The 24,063-nt window shown below is 39.1% G+C and overlaps 2 protein-coding genes across 3 annotated transcripts in view; one reads left to right on the top strand and one right to left on the bottom strand.

Moving 5' to 3' along the window:
• Window positions 1-4,977: 4,977 nt before the first annotated feature.
• On the bottom strand, window positions 4,978-23,629 carry ABHD17B (abhydrolase domain containing 17B, depalmitoylase). 2 transcript variants are annotated; one of them, XM_063423629.1, is made up of 5 exons: window positions 23,517-23,629; window positions 22,895-23,047; window positions 17,337-17,811; window positions 6,951-7,130; window positions 4,978-6,499 (listed from the first exon to the last, which is right to left on the bottom strand). In XM_063423629.1, exons 3-5 carry the CDS (start codon window positions 17,801-17,803, stop codon window positions 6,280-6,282), a joined length of 867 nt encoding a protein of 288 aa, XP_063279699.1. In that variant the 5' UTR covers window positions 17,804-17,811; window positions 22,895-23,047; window positions 23,517-23,629; the 3' UTR covers window positions 4,978-6,279. The 2 variants fall into 2 exon arrangements, with proteins under 2 accessions (XP_063279699.1, XP_063279700.1); XM_063423630.1 differs by lacking the exon at window positions 22,895-23,047 and having other exon boundaries at window positions 23,517-23,615.
• Window positions 23,630-23,753: 124 nt separating this feature from the next.
• Window positions 23,754-24,063, top strand: part of CZH9orf85 (chromosome Z C9orf85 homolog) — a 28,147-nt gene continuing 27,837 nt past the window's right edge. Inside the window, exon 1 of the mRNA XM_063423632.1 lies at window positions 23,754-24,061. Within this exon, the coding sequence (XP_063279702.1) occupies window positions 23,960-24,061 (102 nt within the window). The 5' untranslated portion in view covers window positions 23,754-23,959. The remainder of the gene's footprint in view (window positions 24,062-24,063) is intronic.

Genomic DNA, 24,063 nt, shown 5'->3' on the forward strand with positions numbered 1-24,063 from the left:
TTCGAACCACACATTCAGCTGTGGAGTGTGATCCTGGGGACCTGTCCCCAGCATTCTGGGTCTCTGTGTTCCGTGGAGTCTGGGAGGTTTAGCAGTTTTGTATCTGGTGGATTTTTGCTGTTATTTCTTGACTGTTGCTGTCCCTGTTGTTGGTAAACATACCTTTTCACTTACATCTATTTGTATTTATCTCTTACTGGTGGAAAGGGAGGCAGCTCATTCCACAGTGTTCTCCTTCAAGTTGCCTTAAACCAAGATACAAATTATTTTTGTTTAGGAATCCTAAGTAATATAATGACAGGGTATCTATTGCAGACCTGCTATGATGAGCAAACTGAGTCCTGGGATCTACAAATACAGCAGAAGAGGAACTCACACATGTTTTCAAGTCTGCATTTTTTGTCTACCCTGCTGTTCTGGCTCCAAGCATGTGGTTTGTGTTCCACCACTTTGGTGGCCACAAAATCTCTGGCAGGAAGAAATTTTTATCAAATCTTCTTGATAACTATAAATGATACTAGAACACAAGCAGAATTCTAATAATGAAGGATGCACTACTTTGCTTTTCTCTGTGCAGCACACTATGATACTTGGCGAAATACAAAATAAAGAAGTAAACTATATATTTAACTAGTATCATCTTGAGAAGCTGAAAAGTCTGAAAACTGCAAAGCCTCATCAGCACTTAGATTTTACCACCCAAATTTTTTGGGAATGTGTTTCTAATGAATTAAAGCATTGCCATTAATGTAACAAAACAGCACCATCCTGGGAGGTTGTTTTCAACCAGAGACCAGATAGTTCTGTTCCTGTTTTGAAGAGCGTGCAGCATCTACCAAATGGACCTAGCAAACTTATTTTAAGAAATATTTGGGGATTAATCAGAACGCATCATGTGTCTCCAAATCAGTAATGCTCTTGCAAAGCTGCTGCTGATTTTTATCCACACACTCCTTGCTCTCCTTAGAATGACTTACATGGACTTTCATAAATAGACAACATTTACATTTAAAGTATACTTAGACCATATAACCTTTAAAAGCAGATGACTTGGCCAACCAAGCACCTTTGCAATACTTAGGTGTTGGAGAAAGAGTTGCAGTGTTATTGTGTGCCTTTGAGATACTAGACGAGTTACTGATAAAATGACTTGAAATGCTGTTCTAGCTTAAGACTTATTTGGATCTTTGGCATAGTTCAGTTTTAGACTTTTAGTCAATCGACCATTTACCTCACTCCAGAAGAAAACTTCTGGCAAAGACTTTTGTGGCTTTGGAAACTAAAAATGTCTCACTATGATAGCCTGATTACATTCACATTACATTCACCCAAAGCTCTAGGAGACAAGGCACAGTTACCTGCTTAAGGTGCACACAGCTTTTACCCTAATATGAAGGTATATTTACTGTCTCATCAATGTCCCTCTCATGTCTTCTCTGAAGTGCTCGTTGAAGGTTAGAAAGCTATTTGCCCTCTTTAAGCAGAAAAAATTGGAAATTAAACATTAAAATTAAAACCATTTGTATGGTTTACCAACCATACTCCTTTACCAACCACAACAGCAACAAGACCATTTCAAGGTTTTCTCATTATTTTGAAAGACATTAGACAAGACACCTTACTAATGCCCCCAGGAAAAAGTTAATGCTGAGATAATTTCTTATGGTTACTTATGGTTGACCCTTCCTCACTGGAAGAGTAATCTGTTTTTAAGACCATTTCTTTTACATTGTCCTCTTTCTTAAAACATATTACTTGCTATTTTACTAGAAGTTTGTTAAGATTTTACTTCCTTGCACAGAAAGAAGGCATCTTAACTGAGGGAAAAAAAAAAAAAAGAAGATACAGTGTAGACATTTTTATCATCATCCAATAGAATTTACAAGGGAATCATTCTTTCTTTTTATGGCTATTTACAATTAATAACCTCACAACTCAAATTGGTTATGAAGTTCTATATGTCAAGAGTTCTAAAGTAGTATCATGCTAACATTTCAGTCTGGTGGTACTCAAGATGAATGGAATGTCACACCAACTTTAAACAATGAGAGTTATCTGAACTGTTTAAGTGATGGTAACTGACACAGTTACTAGCTCATTAGACTTGTCCACAAAAAATTTTTCATTTCTGTTTTACAAATATTTATCAGGTGAAGTAGAACCAACTTTATTATTCGATTTTATTGAAACAATGCAAAACAAGCCTATCTCATAACTTGGAATGCAACATTTCCATCTTTGACAATGTTTAAGATATCTTTCAATAACTTCTCTTTTCAGGATAGTATGCTTATATGCTTCTAACTTTGAGAATGTTGAAGATAACTTTCAAGAACTTCTCCTGTTTTCAGGATAGCATGTTTATACTTTGCTTCTAGCTTTACAACCTTCCTTTTGTAGTACACTGCAGCAATCTGTGACCTTTGATGACACTGTCTGTGGTATAAAATTTGGTGTTAGTCTGATTCAGCAGCAGTGCATCAGTGATGGTCTCAGGACTAAGAGAAAAAGGGCTCTTTTGTTGCTTTCTCTTGCTTAAAAACATAGCATTAAAAATAGGGAACACCAAATGAAGATAATTCTTTTAAATACAGTCTCCACTTCTGAGATGCTGTATGCAGAATGACAGGCTGAAAGCAGCCCCTTGAGATTATCTACTTGTGTGCTCAGAGCAGGGTAAGCTACACTGGGTTGCCTAAAGCTGTGTCCAGCTGAATTCTGACTGCGTAAAGATGAGAACTCCGCAGTCAGTACCAGTGTTAAAAGAAGTTGGTTTCTAATTTCAGATTACATTTTCTGGTTTTTAGTGTGTCACCACTGACTCTTGCCTCTTAGAGGGCAGTACAGGAGAATGTTCATTTCTCTCTACTCCCTCCCTCAGATATTCACATATAACAGTCAGTATCCTGCCAAACCTTTTCTTCCCCAGGATGAACAGCTCAGCTTTCTCAGCATCTCTTCCTGTGCTGGATGCCCTAGCCCTTCAGTCACAGCTGTAGCCCTGCACTGGACTTCCTCCAGTACATCCATACCTTCCTCATGCCTAAGCCTAGAGCTAGACCCAGCATTTCACACATATCTGCACTCACAGTGCAGAGAACAGGGGTAGGATCACTTCCCCATGACCTGCTGGCAAATCTCTGCCTATTGGGCCCAGAATGCTCTTGCTCACCTTTGGTGTATGGGTGCATTGCTGGCTCATGTGCAGCCTGTCCCAGCAGGATCCCCAACTCCTTTTCTGCTAAGTTTTCAACAATTAGCCCCCTACTTACATACTGTTTTCCTTATTTCAGATATTAACAGCGTAGTGGGAAAAATTAGTATCTGTAAGACCTGGACTATTCCAAAAGAGCAGTACCTTGTTGTCCAATGTCACCCAATTACAGGAACCCAAAAACAAACATGCAATATTTTTCCCCTATAAAAAAAAGTCTTGAAAAGGAAAACAAATTTAAAATCAATCAATAATAGTAGCTAACTCAACATACATTAGAATTCTTCGTTGCCAGAAGTGGGAAGTAAAGAGAGGTGAGTTTTATAGAGTTGTGAATATAAAAGCAAAACATGTCCCAAACAGATCCCACCTTTAGAAGGTAATCACATAATTTACATACATGAAGTTGGTTTGAAAGCTGATTTGCCAACATTTCTAGAACTGAAAAAGACAGTTTACTGTAAAATATGTCTCTTAAAGAAAAAGAAAACAAAGCAGGAATGACACCACAAGGCTTACAAACCACTCTTTTCTTTTCCCTAAAATACAGGCATTGTCTTTTCAATGAATGCTGAATCAACTTTATTTATCAGAAGACAATTGCATCTGTACACTGGAGAACAGCCCATTGTCAATTTTACCAAAACGAAGGCATAAGAATAAGACAATCAGGATGTCAAATGTTTTCTCCATTGCTGAAATAGGTCAGAGTTGCTCTCTGTCACTAACAAGTTTGCTGCCATAATACAATCTGCACTACAGGCTAGGCTATGCCTAAATTCCATTTAAATTCCTTCACATATCCAAATCATATGAAAAAATACATATATAAAACCTAAATCAGCACAAAGTGGCAATAACTACTCATGAGCAAATGGCGTACAAGTGACCAGAAACTCTACTCACCAGTGCAATCCAGCAGAGCTGCACATACTGAAGACAAAACAGTTAGTTAGATGTTTTGTTCTGTTTCAACAAAACACAAACAAAAGCAACAAAACTGCTATGACACCTTTTCTGTCTTTTTCAATTACAGGGTGCCATAATATCCCCTGGCACAACCAGTTCTTGTGATGATCTGTTGATCATTTACCTGCAATGGGCAGGCAACCAAAACACAGCCAATATATATCACTTAACACTGCACTTCTACACTCTTTATTTGTTAATTCCTGAAGGTGAATCTCAGAACAGGCTTCATTCATCACAAAGAAAGCACTTAAACTTTTAATGGTAATGATTTCCATCAGAGATAGTGGGTAGAAGTAGTAAGAAAAGGAAATCAAACTATGTATTGAATACGTCATAAAGCTGAGTTACACACCTGTATCCAAAAGTCTTGAAGTAGGATGAAAATCCTTAAGTCTAATGTTGTTGGTCCTGAATATACTCTGAATTTCAGAACTCACAGAAGCATCCTTGATCAAAAGATTAAACAGGAACCTAGTTGCTTGAGAACAAATTTCTTTCTACTCAATTAACTCGCCAAAGTGCACAAGACAAGAATTCCTTTCAATTTCAAAGAAGGAAGTAGTAGAATTTGTCACAGGAAAATGAGTTTACAAGTAGCTTTGCAGCAGAAAGCCTGTGTTCTGAACTGTCAAACTCTAGTTAGGTGAGGCATGGGGGTAGGAGGGTGATCAGAACAGTAGTTGCTGATGAAGAAATGTGCTGGCAATTCAGAACAATGGGTTATTGCTTTAGATGTCAGATTTTCTTGAATAAATGAGTAGTTGAATGAAACAAAAAGGAAGAACTGCAAATTTGTGGAATATTGTTTACTATTAATCAACACATCCTAACCAGTTTTTATAATACTCAGAGCTACATTTAAGTATACAATAGTCTCAATCACAAAAAAACAAGCAGTACAATTAAACAACCTAAGGCCTTAAAAGCACAGTGTGTATTGTTGGAATATTATTTTGTTTACAGTTAGGCTACATATAATTAAGTTTATTTTTCATAGTTTGATTCACACGAAATGCATTCAAGGGAAAGGCAACTTAAGTTTATTTCACTATGAGTTAATAGAAAAATGTCAATATTCTCTTCTTGCCACTCCTCCCACCCCATCTAGGCCTGATTAGTAAAATTTCCACACAATACTCAAAAAACAATAAGCTTTTACACTAAATATCCAAAATTAGATCTGACCAGTTAAATGCTAAGTTGCAAACTCTCTATTATAATATTGGATAAACTTCAAGGTTCTTCTCAATGACATATTGTGGCTCTAGAAAATCAGTGTTTAAAACTACATGGTTCAAGAAGCCCTCTAGGTTTTAAGTCTTACTGGCTTCAAAGAGGTATTTTGTGGCCTCAGCAGCAATCATGCAAATAATACTTGCATTACAGCAATGATAACTTCTGGCATTATTTTGGCAAGATTAGGACTCCTGAGAACATGAGTGGGTACATTTTGTTATCCTGAAAGCTAAGGGACAACATGAGTACAAAATAAGTAAAGGAAAACTAAGCACAAAAGAAGTGAAAAATATGGAGAAGATATTTGCCTGCCTCTCCCTATAAAAGCATATGAGTAATTTCCAGTGACTGTTTATTCTTTTTACATACATTAGTATTCACTCAAATTTCATGGCTATGACATTTTTACAGAACAACTGCTTAAAAGTCTGTTTTTTAATTACACCTGTGCAACAGAGTAAGTCACAGTACACTTTGAGATGTTTAAAAAATATTTATAAACTTGTTTGTGATATGCTAAAGCACTTGGCAACACTTTTACAGCGTTTGGTTTTATATAATTAAATCTTCTTACAGTACTCCTTGTGATTTTTTTTCCTTAACATCTAAGAAAAAATAACTCACACAAAGAAATATGAACTGCCAAGTCTGACTGCATGATCATGTAATTCCAGTTTATAATGCTGGCATTAAAACCTTCATTAATTATGTTGACAAATCATTACCTGTACATTTAATGAAGGCAACCAAGATGATTTAAAAACACAACATTCAGGTTTTAAGTTACATGTTACTTTTTTATCAAGGTGTGCAGTTGTGCAGTGAAATGAAAAAAAAATGTAAATACACACCAAAAGTTATAAGTTCAAAAGTTCCTGTGACACAAACTGTTTTAATCTTTCAAGGTATTGTCCATAGAGTTCCACATCATTATGGCCTGCTCCTTCTACCCACAGTGGTTCTACAGGTCTCTGGCAACGCTCAAATAATGCCAGGCCATGTGAAAAGTCAATTACTTCATCTTCAGTTCCATGGATTATTAAGACAGGAGATGTTATTTTAGAAATTTTGTCAATGCTGTAAGAAAAAGATTATATGTGTGAAAACAATGGCATAGTTATGAAAAACATAACAGGAATTTTCTTCAGTTAAGATGTACTTAGTTTTTGGGTCTTACAGAAATATATTGCAAACAACTTTGTTCACAGTTATCCAGACTAACAATTCACTGGATCGAACTACTTGTTAGAACTAGGGATTTACATGTTATGTTTAGGAAAATGAATTACTTCCTTACAGATATCCACTTAAATGATTAGAGATGCAAAGTGCCTAGAAGGTTTACAATGTTTTGTAAACTTCTTCAGAGCAAATGTTCCTCTTTGATCTTATTCACTGATTTTTCTCCAATTGTTTTAATAAACCTTTGAAAAAAGTTTCAGAGAATTTGCCAGACTACTTGTTTTTCTGGTTGAAAACTTCTGGAATAGAGAAAAGGAAACTGAAAAAAAGAAGGCCTACAACTTACTTCGGGAATGCATCAAAGCAGTATGTCTTCTTTGTATCAGGAAAAGCTACTCGCATTCCTGAGGTCAGTGGAGAATGAAGAATCACAGCAGCACTTTCATACCTAGCAGCAAGATCCACAGATGGTACCGTTCCTATACTCTGGCCATATATAATCACATTTTCAGGGCGAATTCCATACCTAGAAAATTAGAAACATTTTAAAAGTGGTGTTTAATGTGAAACAGACAAAACCTACAGAGCAAGACAAAAAAAGCATTTCTGAAGATGAAAATTTTCAGAAGGGTACCAACTATGAAACATAAGCTGGTAGAAGAACAAGCAAGTCTGTTCTGTGACATTCCTGACTAAAACACACAATTATTTATTTACTATTTGCAGTATTTTTTCCCTTATGCCTGAATGATATTGAAATAATGATTTAATTTTTTAAATACTGATTTGTGAATGCAGTGTGGCTTGTATACTAGTTAAAAGTCTTTACTATTAACTCCAGTGGACCTACAACAGAAAACTGATAAGACTCTTAATAGGTCTTTGGTTATCATCACATGAAGCATAATCAAGTCTGCAAAAATTTGATCAGCTTTTGATCTCTGATCAAAATACTCTTCTGATACTTGACTAAACCTGCAAGCTGGTAACATTTTTTATAAATTTAGAGACTTAAAGCATGCCCATACTGTCAGTATAGTAATACTAAGCATTCCATGTAGTAGCCAAGAAGCTTGTTCTTATCAACCTAATGCACAAGCAAGATAGCCCAACAGGGAATGCAGAACTAAGTCAAACCCTCTCTAGTAAGATGCAAGTAACAGGGGCAAACAAAAGAAACATCTAGTTAACACTTATACAAGTCAGTTTAATACGTTTTTCGGCATTAGTGTGAATACAAAAAGCAATTGCTACTCCAGTTACATGGGAAAAGCCTCCGAAGAGAATGGTAATGTGGCCAAGAACGGTGCCTGCAACAGAAGTGAGCTGCTGATCCATTGCCCTGTACTAACCAGGTACTCTTACCACAGGTCAGATTGCAACAGCCTATCTAAACTTGGGAAAGGAAGTACCTTGAATAGAAAGGGATACTACATTGCATTAATACCAAACCCCATGCATAAAAAAGCCTGAAAACCAACAACAACCACACTCCCCCAGAACTCCACAAAACAAACCAAAATTCCCAAAACCCCAAAACTAAACCAAAACCCTCAAACCCAAATCATTGCTCTCATGCATAATTAAAAACTTGTTCAACTTTTTAAGTAAGAGCAGCCTAGCCTAACATCACTGTGGAATAGCATTAAGTAAGTTTGATGTTTCCCACTTCAATTCTGAAAGCAATGAAAATCAAGTGAAGGAAAGTGCACCGGTTACCTTGTCTGCAATAAAGGCATGCGTAATTTCTGTCAACACTACATAACACCCATACCCACAAATAAGTTATCAAATTAGTATATTTTGCATACCTCCAGTAAAGTCAGGGGAGCAGAAGTAACAAAAAAAAATCTCCAGTATTTATAAACATGGGTCAATAACTGTATAGGTAACCAAACACTAAAATCAGTAAAGTCTAAGAGACTAAAAATTCAGGAACATTAGAAAAAAATGTGTTTCATGTGTGCCAAGACATTCAAGTTACCAATCAACAAAACATCTCTCCCTAAAACCACAAGTACTTCTTAATAAGCCAGAAAAAATGTCCTCTAAGTTGCAACAGTATATAATAAACATTTAATTTAAAAAAAAGTATCTAGGAATATTTCAAGATTGTAGTATTACTTACATCTTACGTATCGGTAGCAGAAATCATTAGGTATGCCAATAACTCACTAAATTTGGTTTAAAACCCACTGTTCACATCTAACATTGTCTATTTAATATTCACCTCTTTATTTAAATTGTGTTCTGATAGACTGAAATGTAAAAGCCTTTAAAGTATTAGCACAGAGGCAGGCTCTGTGACACAGGAATCTTGGTGCATCATGACTACTTAATTACTATTAGTGTTTCCTAGAAAGAGTTTCTAGTCATAATCAGATCATAATGAAATTAAGACTTCTAGAACTCTAAGTCTTCATCATCAGCCTGGAAGTAGCAGGCCCTTCACCCCACTACAGTTCTCAAATAAGCAATTTCAAGCATCAACAAGATTTTCTGAAAATTCCAGCACACAAATACAACAAATTAAAGCTTTGAAACAAACCCCAAATCTAAAGGTCTTCACTATTTCTGCATCTCTTCTGAAACATCTAAGAGTATCTTAGCACCTATCCTTTTACAATTCATCTCCCAATTCACGTCACATTTGTCCATTCTGAAAGTACAGTACGGCCTTTCTCCTTCCCACAATCTGAAGAAAACTTGCACTAATACCTGACATATTGCATCCCTAGTATGGCATGCAGTTTGCACAGCACATTATGATAAAACAGTTTACAAATAATAAACCTTGCCAATTACTGCACTTGTGTTTTCTTGGATGTTGAGTTTTACAAGATACAGGACATTACACAAGAATTTAAAGCACAACTTTAGGTTTAGGGGTCACTCTAGGACAACAACTTAAAAAGTATGTTTTGGAATATATATTCTCATTTTCTCATTATTCTTTCCCCTATTTTTTTATCAAATTCCTTAAGCCTGAAGATAGATAAATAATGGCTACAAAAAAAAAGAAGCCAAGAGAAGCATTTATGATATCTGGATTAAAGTAATCCTTACTCCACCATAGTCAAACAGATTGTCCCACAGTGCCTACCAGAAACTACACGCTTTGCAATCTGTAAACTAAAATAAAGATGTCAATAACCAGAAGTGGTGATAGACTTCTGAATATTCTGGCTTTAAGAGGATGAAAACCTAAATAATCAACCCCTGCCTCCCAAACAACAAACTCCAAGCAGCTGGAAAACAGAGATTATATCTGCTCATTCCAGTCTTCCCTTTCTTCTTGAAAAGGTTTAGTGGACTGCCCCTGGCTGGATGGCAGGCACCCACCAAAGCAGCTCTGTCACTGCTCCACAGCTGGACAGGGGAGAGTAAATTTAACAAAGGGCTTGTGGGCAGAGATAAGGACTGGGAGATACCCCTCATCAAACACCATCATGGGCAAAACCAGCTAGAAGTAGAGATATTAATTGAATTTATTACTAACAAAAGCAGAGCAGGATAATGAGAGGAAAACAGACCTTAAAAACACCTTCCCTCCACCCCCTCTCCTTCCCAGCTCCACTGGCTACCACAGCAGTGCAGGGAGACTGCGAATGGGGGTTATGGTCAGTTCATCACGTGTTGTTTCTCTCGCTGCTCAGGGCAAGGAATTCTTCCCATGCTCACCATGGCATGTTCATGGAGAGCTGTTCCTCTCACAGGAACAGCTCTCCATGAACTTCTCAGATGTGAGTCTGTCCCACAGGCAACAGTCCCCTTAAATTGCTGCAGTGCGGGTCACTCTTCCAAGGGGTGCAGTCTTTCAAGGACAGGCTGCTCCAGTGTGAGCTCCTCTCTCCAAAGGTCTCCCATGGGGTCTCAGCCTCCCCTCAGGCATCTCCCTGCCCTGGTATGGGGCTCCTCCCTGGGATGTGGGTGGATCTCTTCAGCCACATGGACCTCCATGGCTGCAGGGGCACAGTTGCTTCACCATGGTCTGCACCAGGGGCTGCAGAGGAATCTCAGCCCCAACACCTGGAGCACCTCATGCCCCTGCTTCCCCACTGACCCAGGTGTCTGGAGGCCTGTTCCCATCACATGTTCTCACTTCATTCTTTTCTTGCTGAAATTACAGTGGGCAATGATATTTTTTTCCTCTCTTTGTCTTAAGTATGTTATCCCAGAGGCACTACCATCATTTCTAATTGGCCCAGCCTTGACACATCCATCTTTGGAGCTAACAGAGATTGGTTATGCCAGACATGGAAGAAGCCTCTGTAGTCTCCTGCTACCAAAGATTGGCCATGCAAGCCCAATACAACAGGCTTCCGAAATGTTTGGAAAAAAAGAAAGCCTAACTGTTCTTCTGTTGCTGTTTCTCAAAAGTATCACTTCACAATCTAAAACAGATAATTTCTTGAAAAGGTAACTGGTTTAAAGTTAAAGGGTAAAAAATGAAATAAAATAAAATATAAACATAAAAATTGTTTACTTCTCTTGATAGACTCATAATCTGTCAAACTCCAAGAAGTTTCATGTCAAATTATCAGATGACTACATACCTGGTCTCCCACAGGAGGAGTGTCAGATCAAAAGAAAAAGTTGCATTGTTCTCCTAATCAGTGCCTTATAAATACAGGCCATTGTGAAGAAGGGGAACATGACATTTACAAAGCCATATGTTTTAAGTAGTTCCTCTGGTTACAGGAGGTCAAAGACACGCTGTAAAGACTGTTGCTATCTTTGAAAGCTCATTATGTCGATAATAGGACTAATGTAAACACTGTTGTCCACTCAAGTAATCTCAGATAACTTGTGTCAGCATAGACAGACCTTCAGTGTGGGGGTGAAGGTAATGCAGAGTGTTTTTAGGTTTGGCGATAGTTTTGAAGCCATAATCACCAAAAAGGACCTTGGAAGAAAACCTTAAAAGTAGCTATGCACAGATGTACCTTCTCAGAGAAAGCACTATTCCTCATGGACAAGTTATTCAGGGCAGAATCTGGTACAAAACTTGACAGATATTTTCTGCAGTTTAAAGGCTGACTGCAACATCTTTCTCTTTCCCAGAGCAACTGAGATTCCAATTCCTTACAACACCAAATTCATCCTTTATGTTCACATACTTAAATGTTACCTGCCTGGAAAGAAAATGGAATGTAAAGAGCATTTTTGACAGAGAACCTGTTTTCACGTAAGCCTCCTGACATCCTCACAGAGTGTCTGAGCGCTCACAAACTTCTGCTTCATCACCATGCTAAAGGCATCGGTTAATGTCACTACAAAGCTAAGCTATTGCCAAAGAGAAAAGAACCACTCTCCTATTTTCAGCTTCAGCAAAGTGTTCCCCTCTCATTAGGTTTTAACAGCTAGTGAAAGGAACTAAATAAATCTTGTTTGGGAGTAGTGGAGCAATTGCTTTTGTGCTCCTTTGTGCTGCCTGTGTTCAGCGACAGGCAGGAAAAAGCATGCCACTGGTGGACTGAGGAAGGAGCAAGCCAATAAGCTGTAATGGTCCCAACTGTTCCACTGCCTCGAACCAGGGCCCAAGATAACACTAATGAAGCCAGTATCCTCTTCTGTGGCCCTATATATGCTGACAGAGATAGATGGTGTCCCATAAAAGAGGCAACCCTAAACACTCCTGGCCTGATTGTGTCAGCTTCTGGTAGGAAAAGAACTGCTAAACAGGAATGAAATATTCTTTTTTCTTTCCCTTTGTGATGAATTTCATGTGATTTAGCAGAAACTCTTCCACTATTTCCTTGGTGTTTCTGTCTTAGCAACAAGATCTTTTCTGCACTTTACTAAAAACCTTACTGGTAGTCCACCTTTTCTCTGCCCCGCCTTCCTCTTTTTTTCTCTTTGTGGAATCATAGAACAGTTAGCTTGGAATGTGATATAGTCCAGGCCCCTCCCACAGGGAGGTAGTATTTCACTGAATCAATCTGTTCAAAGTGCTGTCTGACCTTTCTTTGAACACTTTAATGGGATGTACATCACTTACATTGGATATTGACCTTACTTTATATTTTCACTGGGTATGTATCATATTACCATGATGCGCAATAAACAAACTACAAGATGCATATCTGTCTGGCTGTGACAAGGTAGGTAGAGTTTTTTTTGTTTATTTAGGTTTTTTTTTCCTTTGTTTTTTGTTTTTAATAAAAATATCTGCCATTTTGATCTGGATATACATAAAGGAGACTAATTTATACTTATTTCTGAACGACCGCTCTTAATCTAGAAGACTCGATCACTTTACAATAATGAAGTGAAATATTGATAAGATCAAGCTTAGAAGGATCAATTTTCCATAGTACCTCTTTAGGTTTACACTAGCTCTAGAGAAGCTACAGTTTGTGAAGATATTGCAACACACACATTTAGAAAACCAACACAGCACTTGGGGCACATGGAACAAGGGGGAACATCCTGAGGGAATTTTCAATGCACATTCAAAATCTTCTGTCATCATGGACATAACACATGAAATTACAGTTGCAAGTTGCATAACATGAAGGGCATGAACATTATGCACACCTGTAAGTATCAACATTCCAGGCCATAAATAAAATTCAGGAGCATTCCTGCTCTTCCTCAACTGATGTGCGCATTCCCCTTCTTGTGCATACAGTATTTTCCATTGGGACAAGAAAAAAGGACCTATGTTTTATGAGAGGCAAGCTCATTGTCCACATTGTAATCAACAAACTGCATCTTTTCTGCCTCTCTCATGACAGTTTGACCCTTTCTAAACTTTAAAATGCTACCGATACATTTGTTCTATTGTCAAGATTTCTCTTCCATGATATTTGAGCTACTTTTCCCTATTAATTTAAATAAAACCTCAATTTCTCTCCAAATGTACAAAGTTACAGTACCTCAACTTCTAGCTGAACTCCCTCACCCGCTTCTACTTCTGCATGAAAAAACCAATAATTTGTCAATTGTCAAATGAACACTTTTGGCCAGCATCTGAAGAGATTCAGTATTATTCCTATACCCGACTGTTCAATTTATGGACATTCTGTCCACTTTGACACATCATCTGATAGTGAGGTTTACCCTTCAATTTTTCAATTATTATGTGGTCCATGATAAGCAACAATGAAAGGGATGTTTGGCTTCTTACAGGTAAATCTGGTCATGAGGCAATTCTGGCATGTTTTCAGAGGTTTCTGAAGGAGCTCCACTTGCCCTGCACTTGCCTGGGGCTGGTTAAACCTTTCCACCCTTGCTAGGGTGTCATCAAAGGCCTTCAGAGACCAGAACAGCAGAAAATAGGCGTATCCCAAAATGACTCCTGGTATTTCAGCACTTGGTAGCTGTGACAGCTGGAGAAAGAATGTCCTCGCTTGCAGCTTTTATATAGTTCCATAGTAATATTCACATTGCACATGAATATGCAACAATATACAACTTTTCCAAACCTGATGAAGGCAGGGAATCACACCATCTTCTTTCATGGCTGTCATCTACATAGGTAGCTACTGCTTCCTATTAATATATTCAAGGTAAAGAATAGGGACATAACTAAGCATCTACATCTGCTGTTTACCCATTCTGATAGGCTGCCAAACTAGTTTTCTGTATTCATTTACAAGAATATTAATATTCACAGCAAAATCTCATCATCACCCTCAGTACAAGTTCCAGACTATTTCATCCCAGGTGTCCAGTCCACACTGGACAGCTTTGCTGATTTACAGGTGAGTATGAGAATTGTCTTTCCAAGACGCAAAACTTAAGATTCTAGCAAGTCTTTACCACAAGTGGTTGTCTTGACTGCAGAATTAAGCCCACACCAGCATTTCAATTACCCCAGAAACACCTTATAGTGCTGCGTTCTATGATTCCATTTTTCATAAAAGGGAATGCAGGGAGCTATGGGTAACTGTGGTCAATCTCTAAAGGTAACTTCTCCATTCTTTTCTTCATCACATCACGAACTGTGAGGCACAGTTTAAAATTCTAAGGTCCCTTTCTTATCTCATCAACAAGAATTTCCAAGGAGTTATAGCTATACACATATTTATCCTGCAAACAATCTGTCAAAATAATTTGTTTTTGCAGAATTAGTTATAAATGTTAAAGATGGTACCAGTGTGAAACAGACAGCAAGGGCTATGCCATGAAAATGAATCAAGATTGCAGCAAATGCTCAAAGGCTTCGTTCTGGTCCAGATTATTCATTGAGTATTTTAACACAGCTGAGCACTGTCTCAGGACTCAAGAGAATACCATTGCTGGATAATCAAACTGTGAGCCTGTATATCCAAAGTCATGAGCTGAACTTCCCCGTGATACATCCAGCATTCAGATAGAAGGGTGAGACCAGGTCACCCAGTTGGAAAGCTGTTCTAAGTACTACAGATCTAACCGGAAACACCAACCTCTTTTTCAGTAGTAGACCAAATTCAGTTCACATGTGTGAAATTCACAAGTTGGGCAGACAAATGTAAACTTTCTACACTCTACAGAATTACCTAATTTCTACTGGAGGGGAAATAATAATAAAAAAGGCAGACGAAAAAAGGGACTAAGGTGAGATCATTCTGAAACATAAGAATATCTTATAAGATATATTTAGAGGTCTCCTCAGCCATGTCTGCTCATGAAAGAGTACACTTAGATGGGACATTACAATCATAGAATAGTTTGGGTTGGAAAGGACCTTTAAAGATCCTGTAATCCCACTTTATCTGCCATGGGCAGGGATACTTTCCACAAGACCAATCTGCTCAAAGTTCCATTCAACTTGGTCTTGAACACTTCCAGGGATAGGGAACTTGCCTACAATTTCTCTGAGCAACCAGTTCTTCTCTTGGCAACTGCTCTGGGCAACCTATTCCAGTGCTTCATCACACTCACAGAAAATAATTTCTTTCTTATATCTAATCTCAATCTACTCTCTTTCAGTTTAAAGTCACTAGCCTTTCAATTATGTCCTATCAATTGTGAACAATCTTATTTGTTCAGAGAAAGTATATTTCATTGCTTAAGAATCGAGGTGTGAATTCAAATTGCAATCACATTTCCTTGCAGGTCTTCTATTCAGACATTTGTTATGAGGAAGAAGAGACAATAATTACAAATTATTTATAAAACAGAGCCTGTATACTGACAAAGTATTATGTTTCACCATCTAGTTCTCTTGTATTTTCTGTTACATTTAAATAATTCTGTCTTCCACATTGTTCACAAATCACATCATATTTTTGGTAAACATTACCGGCTATTTCACTGAGCAGCTAATGTCCAGATTCACCTACCAGCTACAAAACATAGTCAACAGTGAATTTGTTGCAGCTCTTGGCTTATGGAACAGGCATATCTCAACTTTCCACTGTAATAAAAATAAAAACTGAAAGTTAATCTAACAACCTAGTATGCATGTTTTTGAATAGATGAAGCTGAAAACCCCTGTGGTTGAATGGAGCTTATGATAATAAGCTTTTCCCCTGTTTATTACATGGATAACATATGCTTTTTTGAAAAGAAGTATCATACTGTTGTTAAAATGTAAAAGGAATGCAAGACTAAAGGTATATTTAAAACACTCAAAAGGGTAACCTGCTCATTAATACTACACTGATGAAGTTCTAAACTCACTGTGACAATTACCAGGATCCAGGATTCAAAATCCACATGCCCTTACACTAAGTCATATCCTTGATACTATAATTACTAAACAGGATGCTCAAGTTGCAATGACCAAGCCATAACAACACACTTCAGGATTTTTTTACCCTTTTGGTGCAAAATACAAAGTGTGGTGGGAGTTTCTGGTGAGCAGCTACTCTTACGATTGCATACTATTTTAAAAAATAGTTTTTGTAGTCCGGGTATTTGTAAAATGAGAGGAATATTGACCTAAATGGAAAAATTATGGAGAAATTTGCTCAAATTAGAGAAGCTGCACTTATTTGGTGCAGGACTGTCTAGGAGTCTCACCTGTATCAGTGAATGTGTTCAGAATCTTTCATCTTGTTATTTTATCTCTCACAAAACCAGAGGCTTAGAACACAGAAATTCCTAAAATAACATCTTTCCATTTGCAATTTTTTTTCTTGACCTTCTTATTCTGCTTAACACCACTGCTCCAAATTGCTCTTTTTTTGTTCCCATCATAAGATATTTACCCAGATCCATTACAACTTCTCCCACACATTATATTTTGTGAAGATAGCTTTCTGTATAAAGCAAAAGATGTTTCTCACTTTGAAAATACTGTAGCTGCTAGTCAGAATTCTGAAACAAAGGTGATCTCAACACCATACAGAAACAAAGTCTCAACAAGTTCTCTTGTACCAGCTTTTACTCTGCCCCTCCCTACAAAAAAAGTGTGTCACGGAAATTATCTGAAGAAACAACCTGCATTTTCTCACATCCACACCCCAACAGTGGGGTATCAACTCTAATGGATTTTTCTGACCTTTTTAATTTTTGCAGTTGAGAAGATTCAAAACTATGACAATAAGGATGATCCTCTAATGGTTAAAGACTAAACCACAGCTTAATAAATTTAATTCCATTCTTAAGTTTTCCAGCACGTAAGTAATGTATGCTGATCCTACTTAATACTGACAATGCCTTCAGCACCAGGCACCACCAGACAGCTTGGAATCCACTAATTCTAAATCACAGCACTGCTGTTTCAACTGCTAATGCATGTGAAATAAAACCATTTGACAAGGATCCTGTAAAAGAAAAATGGCAACTAATGTCTTACCTTGTTCTAAGAGCCACCCAAGCAGCATCAATGTCAGCATACAGATTCTTCTCTGTTGGCTTCCCAGAACTTGCACCATATCCAGAATAATCATAGGAGAATATATTGCAATTAATCCGTGAGCCCAGTCCTATATAAAAGCTGCTCATCTGACCCAGGTCGACAGCATTTCCATGTGAGAAGAGCAAAGTGTACTTGGCGTTAGGTGAGCAACGCACAAACATACAGGCAATCCTGTTGCCTTTACATGTTCTAGTCATGAAGCACTCAATGGCATCTTTTTCTCTAGAAGAATATTGCCAGTCTGCTCGCTCTGAGAGATGTAAAGTCCAGCGACTACCACTCTCATCACACATCAGTGTGTATGTGGGATCAGGAGGTAAGAATGCCAGCTTGGAGGCAATTTTCCCTGGGCATGGTGGACAACAGAACAGGCAACACAGTTCACTAAAGGAAAGATTATTCATCTTCTAGTCTGAAATGGAAAGAGAGAATATATCAGTTTCCAGGTACAATCTGACATTAAAAAAACCCAACTTAAAAAACGTAAACAATGTCTCTAGAAAATAATGCATAACTTTTGAACATTTAACAAAACAAAGACTTAGATATACATATGCATATTTCCATATAATATCTAATTTGATAATATTAGTTGCTTCACAATGAGTATATTATTAAAGGGAAGTGATAACTCTAAAGCCCTGCAAAACATCAAAAGCAAAACATGATTACCCAGGGAAAGAGCAAGCATGAGTTTTGGAGTTCCTTTGGAGGAAATGAAGTTCCTTATATTAAGATGTTACAGAAAGTGTTCTTCCCCTTGAAAAATACATATGTCATAAAGAAGAATTAAAATATGTTGCAGAGTTGCAGCATACTAAGGTAATGCAGATTTCTGCAGCTAAAAATTATGACAGCATTTCCTAAATACAAAGAATGCGTATTGCAATCATGAGGTATGGGCTCCTGCAAGCACTATCAGAAGTATGAAGATTGCATGAAGGTCAAAACGTAGAAGACAAAACAAGATGATGCTTCTGGTTTAGCAAACATTGTAGAGTTTTGTTACATGAAAATGTAGCCATAAACTTATCTTTGCACTTCATACTTGCTGATCTAAATGTTTTGAAAACCTTCAAAGAAATTCTTAGCTCTTTGCACATAGGAATTGGGATTGTATAAATTACACAATTGGGGTTTTTTTTCATGCTTTAAGAAACACATCCCAAACTAAATGCTCTATCACAGATATTTGTTAAGCAATATAATCTATAGTACCAATTCAAAGCCTTGGTTTTAACGGTGGGGAAGGGTGGAGGAAAAAACAAGTAAATACACTATACCTAAAGCAAGACAGGTAAAGATACAGTTGCCCTTAACATTGTGGAGACATTGTGTTCTCCTAACTTAGAGCAGTGAGAAGGGAGGAAAATCCTTTGTCGAAGCAATACTTTTTCTAAGAGATAAGAAAAGCAATGAAATTTGACAAGTACCATGCTGGAAATCAGCACACAAAAGATAAGCATTTACCCTGCTTTCCTTGTGTTAAAGCATCTGACATTTCATCTTAATGTAAACAACTTGTTCATACCAAATCTATCTACAGGTCTCAAGTTCATCTCCTGACAGTTCCTTGTGAACATAAGCACTTACAGTTTCACGTACTGTCTTTGACTCAGGCTTGAAGCAGATTTCAAACAGATTTCAAACAACCAGATTTCAGTTGTCTACAGTACCATGCTGTTCCAGAAGTATTTGGGTCCTCCAGCAGTAAAATCTTACTGCTAACTGTGACACCTAACAATATTTAGATATTTCAAATTTTATCCTTAAATTTGCACAGAAGCATAGTTTTCATGTGTAAATTTCTTTCTAAAAAAGCTTCAAGGGCAGTGTTGCAAATAGACTTTAACATATATTACAGAACAACTACCCATATTTTTGGATGTGTGAATGGTCTCTTCCTGGTGGTACAGTATGAAAGCATACTGCAAACAATGTTACATGGAGCCTACTTTTAGAGCAACAAAAACAGGCACAAAGAGACAGTCTGACAAACAGCATGACCATTCCTGGAATACTACGGAAAAAGAGTGCACAAAAAAAGAGACTGCCACAGCTAAGAGTTTTCACCCCAGGTCTCTAATTTTCTTCAAAACGGAGGGAAATCACGTATGTTAGACATGGGACATCAACACTACGAGTTTAGAGGATACGGCAGGAAGCTCCCATATGAAGGTAGATAGGCTCTTAAAGAAGATCCTGAATAAAAGTCCATATTCCTGCCAGCTGAAGTAACAATCACCTTGTGAATTAGCACAATTAGTCACTCAAATGTGGAATAACTCATCCCCATCAGATGAGATTATGTGACCACTAAGTTTCAGTTATAGTCAAAAGTCAGGTTAAGTGGAAGAAGTCTACGGAGGAATTCTAAGTATTCACAAAAGGTTTGGACTGTCTCATTCAAAGTAAAAACCCTACTGTTTGGCAGGGGGGCCATGGTGGTGGTTGCGTGTATTTGTTCTTTCTTTACTTCTCTTACAGTTATGGGCACCAAAGAAGCAACTTCTTTCACCTCTACTAATGAGTTCATCTTCACCATCCAGAAAAGCTCCTGTGATGCCTCAACATGCTTTTCCCCCCAAGTATTTATGACCCAATACTCATAACCGCCTCTATTTCACTCAGAAACTACTAAATGGATCTGTTCCAAGTGAGTTTTCCCACCTTTACAGAAACACTGAAGGTGAAGTTAGATATTATACTTTATTATAAGACCTGATTATTATTTTTTGGGAAAAATTTAATGGAATTTGTATCTCCAAAGGTGAGATATAAATAGTTTGTTCTGCCAAGGAACAGCAGATTGCATTCTACACCAGCATACAACAATAGCTACAGAATTTCTTATTTCTTCCAAATCCACTTGTCAGAAAAAATTAGAACAGGAGTTTACATTATTTATAAGTACAAACAGCCCAGAAACACCACAAATATGATCTCATTCAGAAAATATTTGCTATTTGCCAAAGTAATTTCAGAAGACTGGAACCTGGCCCACGGGATTCATGCACAGGGCAGTACTGCAGTAAACCACAGTGAATCAGCTGATATGGTAGTACTGTCCCCCAAGATAGCTTAAATGTGCTAAAAATGGGCTGTCACCAGATATGGCAAATGACATGCTGAAGACCACAGATGATGTATTATTCCTCCCCTGTGCTAGACTAACACAGGCTTTATACATTGATCTTTTATTGCAATGAAACATATGCATACTGAAACAAAATGTTCTGATTCCAGAGTCATTCTCCAACTAAATCATGGCTAACAACAATTTTCTTTAAAACAAATACATGCTACTTTCTCCACTGAGAAGACCCAAGAAAAACAGCAGGTCACTAACTGAACCAGTTTGACACAAAACACCTACTGAACTTCCACAGGAGAATAGTCCCAACTAAATGCAAACAATGTTTCTATTATACTGGAACTGATTTGTCATTCACTGTGATGGATTGTATTCACATGAGAGTGTGAATAAGCTGGATACGTGTTTTATCTGGATTCTTAGCCAAGCTGAGGCAAAAACAACTCTGACTAGATTACTTTAAGCATATGGTTCCACAAGTACAGATGAGTAACTTTAATGGGACTCATTTGACTAAGATATGTTGTGAATACCTAAGGTCTAACACGTTCTGAGCATGTATGATGTAAACCTCTGTGCTTATTACAGTATCATCAGATTCTGAGATCAACACATCTCAACAACACAACTACCTTACCTTCTATTTGACATTTCAGTAGCAATAAAAATGCCAGTGCTGTTCTGCAAACACAATTCCTGCAGTTGGTACAATATTCTAACAACACAACACCTCACAGAATACAATAAAAAATATACATCCTCTTTAAAATTATACTGCATTTTTCATAGAAATTACATAAGAAAATTCTGTGGAAGAAACTGCAGAAAACTCTTCTATTGCAGCAATAGAAGCTAAGAAATAAAACAGACCAAGCTGTATCACCCCTTCTGGGGTAGCTTTTAAAAGGAGAACCAGAGCATCTTATCAATTTCATCTCTTTAACTCTCTTATGAATAAAGACCTAACATATAAAATTACAAATGCAAAATTGCCCACATGCAGTGATTTCAATTAATTTTGTGGCAATTAGCCTTCTCATAAAGGCTAACAGAAGGAGGAAAGTGTCTATTTAATCTTAAAGAACACCTCAAGTATTTATCTTGAGATTCCTAGGACAAAACAAATGTAGTTTTTTCATATAAGCAATTCTTCCTATCCTCCTATCTCTGTACATAACAACAAGAAAGTGGAACCTATTATTCACATATTTGAATACTTCACTAAGTATTAGCCTCAAAAGCAGCCCAACCCTTGCAAACACTTATCTAGAAATCTTATATTTACATTAAATATAAATTATTCTAATTGTTTATTTAAATTAGATTGCCTATTTCATATGAACTATTCACAAGAACAAAGCCAAACATAAATACAGCTGCTGGCTTGGAACTTTAAGTGTTGTTCAAACCATAAAGAGCAAGATATAAAAATCGTTGAGGTTTTTTTGTTTGGTTATGCGTTTGTTGTTTGATTGGGTTTTTTTACATCTTTACTGTTCATTATATACTGCTGAAACAAGAAATTCTAAAGTATTTCCCCTCACATTTTCATTGAACACAATACAATGAAAATTTGAGTTCAAGCCAGGACTAATATTTACTTCAACACCTGTGCTATATTAAGAATAGAACAGAAACATATGAGCATCCTTTAACTAGTCCAACAGTTAGAACAACAAAATGTTCAGTGAGAAAGAAATCATTAGTGTCTGATTAAGTACCACACAGAAGGATTAAGAGAATATTAAGAAAGATTACACAGCAAGTCCAGAAAACAACACAAAGGAAATCTATTCAATTATGAAAAAGCTACACTAAGAAATAAAGAGAAGTAACTATTTAAGATATTTTTAAAAGGACAAAGCATAGTACATGAAAACAGAGAAGCGTGTCAGAACCAAAACCTTACTCTGGTCAATTTGATTCTAAACAAATAAACACCCCTGCTAGTCTTACAAATTCTAGCTATAACAGCGTATATAGAGAGACATTATTTTATCTTCTGGTGGTTACTTTTTATCAAAACATAACGGCACAGTTGAAAATAGAAAGGGAATAGAGGAAACACTAACTGAAAAATCCAGACATTCTTTATCACCCAAAGAAGAACAAACTAAACATCTAAAGGTTCCAGATAGAAAACTGCGGGATTAAGTCGATTACACAATGCCTTGCATGCTCCGAGCAAGACTCCGCACCCCAGACCTGCCCTGCTAAAGCCACCGGCGGCCGCCCGGCGCCGAAGCCCCGGTGTCCCAGGGCGCAGGCCGGCCGGCCACCGACACGGAGCTCCGCCCTTAACACCGCTCTGCCTTCAGGTGGTTCTACTCCGATTTCCGCAGCCGTGAAGTTTCCTAGTCAATTACCGAACAAATACTTTAAATTTTTATATCTGTAATACCTGAGAGCAATGTTGAGGCCAGCGTCACTCCCAGCCTCAACAGCAGAAGCTGAATGAATAGGTTCAACCAGGCTGGCGGGAACTAAATTAACTCCTCAGGTGTCCGCATTTGAAAAGGGTTCCGCCGAAGTCCTTAGCAGTGACTCAAAGACACTGTGTGGAGCCGAGAAAAGCCAGACTTTAACAAGCGTGTCACAAGTCAGGGCGCCCGTTTCCAACAAAGGAGTCCGGGCAAGATCGCGGAGACGGGAGCACCGGGACACACCACCCCCAACACCCAGGCACCCTGAGGCAGGCGACACCGCCAGAGACTTCTGAGCCCAGCGACACAGGCAGGCGGGCAGGAAGGCGGCCGGGGCCGGGAGCTCCCCGGCGGTTCTTGCCGGACACCAAAGCCGCGCCGCCCGCCTCTCTGAGGAAACGTCGGGGCTGCCGCGGGCCCTTCCGCTCGCCCCAGGGGCCGACACACGCCTGCGCCAGGCGGCGCGGACGGGCCGCGGGTCCGAGCGGCGGAAGAGACACGGACGGACCTGCGAGGAGGAAACAGCTCGCCCACACACCGCGGCAGCGGATCACCCGCACACCATCCATCCCCGCAACGCCGGCGGAGGACAGCCCCTACCTGCAGCTGGCACTCCGCTCGGCGGCCCCGCGCTCTCCCGACTGCCGGGTCGGTGAGGTGTGGGGACGCCCGTTGTGCCGAGTAACGGGGGAGGCGGGGGGAGGCGGGGGGAGGCGGGGGGAGGCGGGGGGAGGCGGGGGGAGGCGGGGGGAGGCGGGGGGAGGCGGGGGGAGGCGGGGGGAGGCGGGGGGAGGCGGGGGGAGGCGGGGGGAGGCGGCCGTCACCACCCCGGCCCCGAGCGGAGAACGCGCGGCCCTAGCAGCGCTGAGCCCGCCCCGCGCAGCCTCCGGAGCGGCGCCAGCCCCGCCTCGCCCGCAGACTGCACCGGCGCGGGGGAGGCCGGGGCGGGACCCCGCGGGCCGCAGCGCCAATGGGGGCGCGGCGGCACCGCCCAGCTCGGGCGGGCCCGCGGAGCGGTTCCGGGGCAGGCGGTGCCGGCCGGGATGAGCTCGGAGCGGGGGAACGTGTCGCGCACGCGGCCCCAGCGCCACCAGAACGCGCGCGCCTTCAAGAACGACAAGTACGATAGCAGCGCCCGGCGCAAGGT

The sequence above is a fragment of the Prinia subflava genome, chromosome Z, assembly GCF_021018805.1.
Source record: "Prinia subflava isolate CZ2003 ecotype Zambia chromosome Z, Cam_Psub_1.2, whole genome shotgun sequence".
In the NCBI taxonomy this organism is placed as follows: Eukaryota; Metazoa; Chordata; class Aves; order Passeriformes; family Cisticolidae; genus Prinia; species Prinia subflava.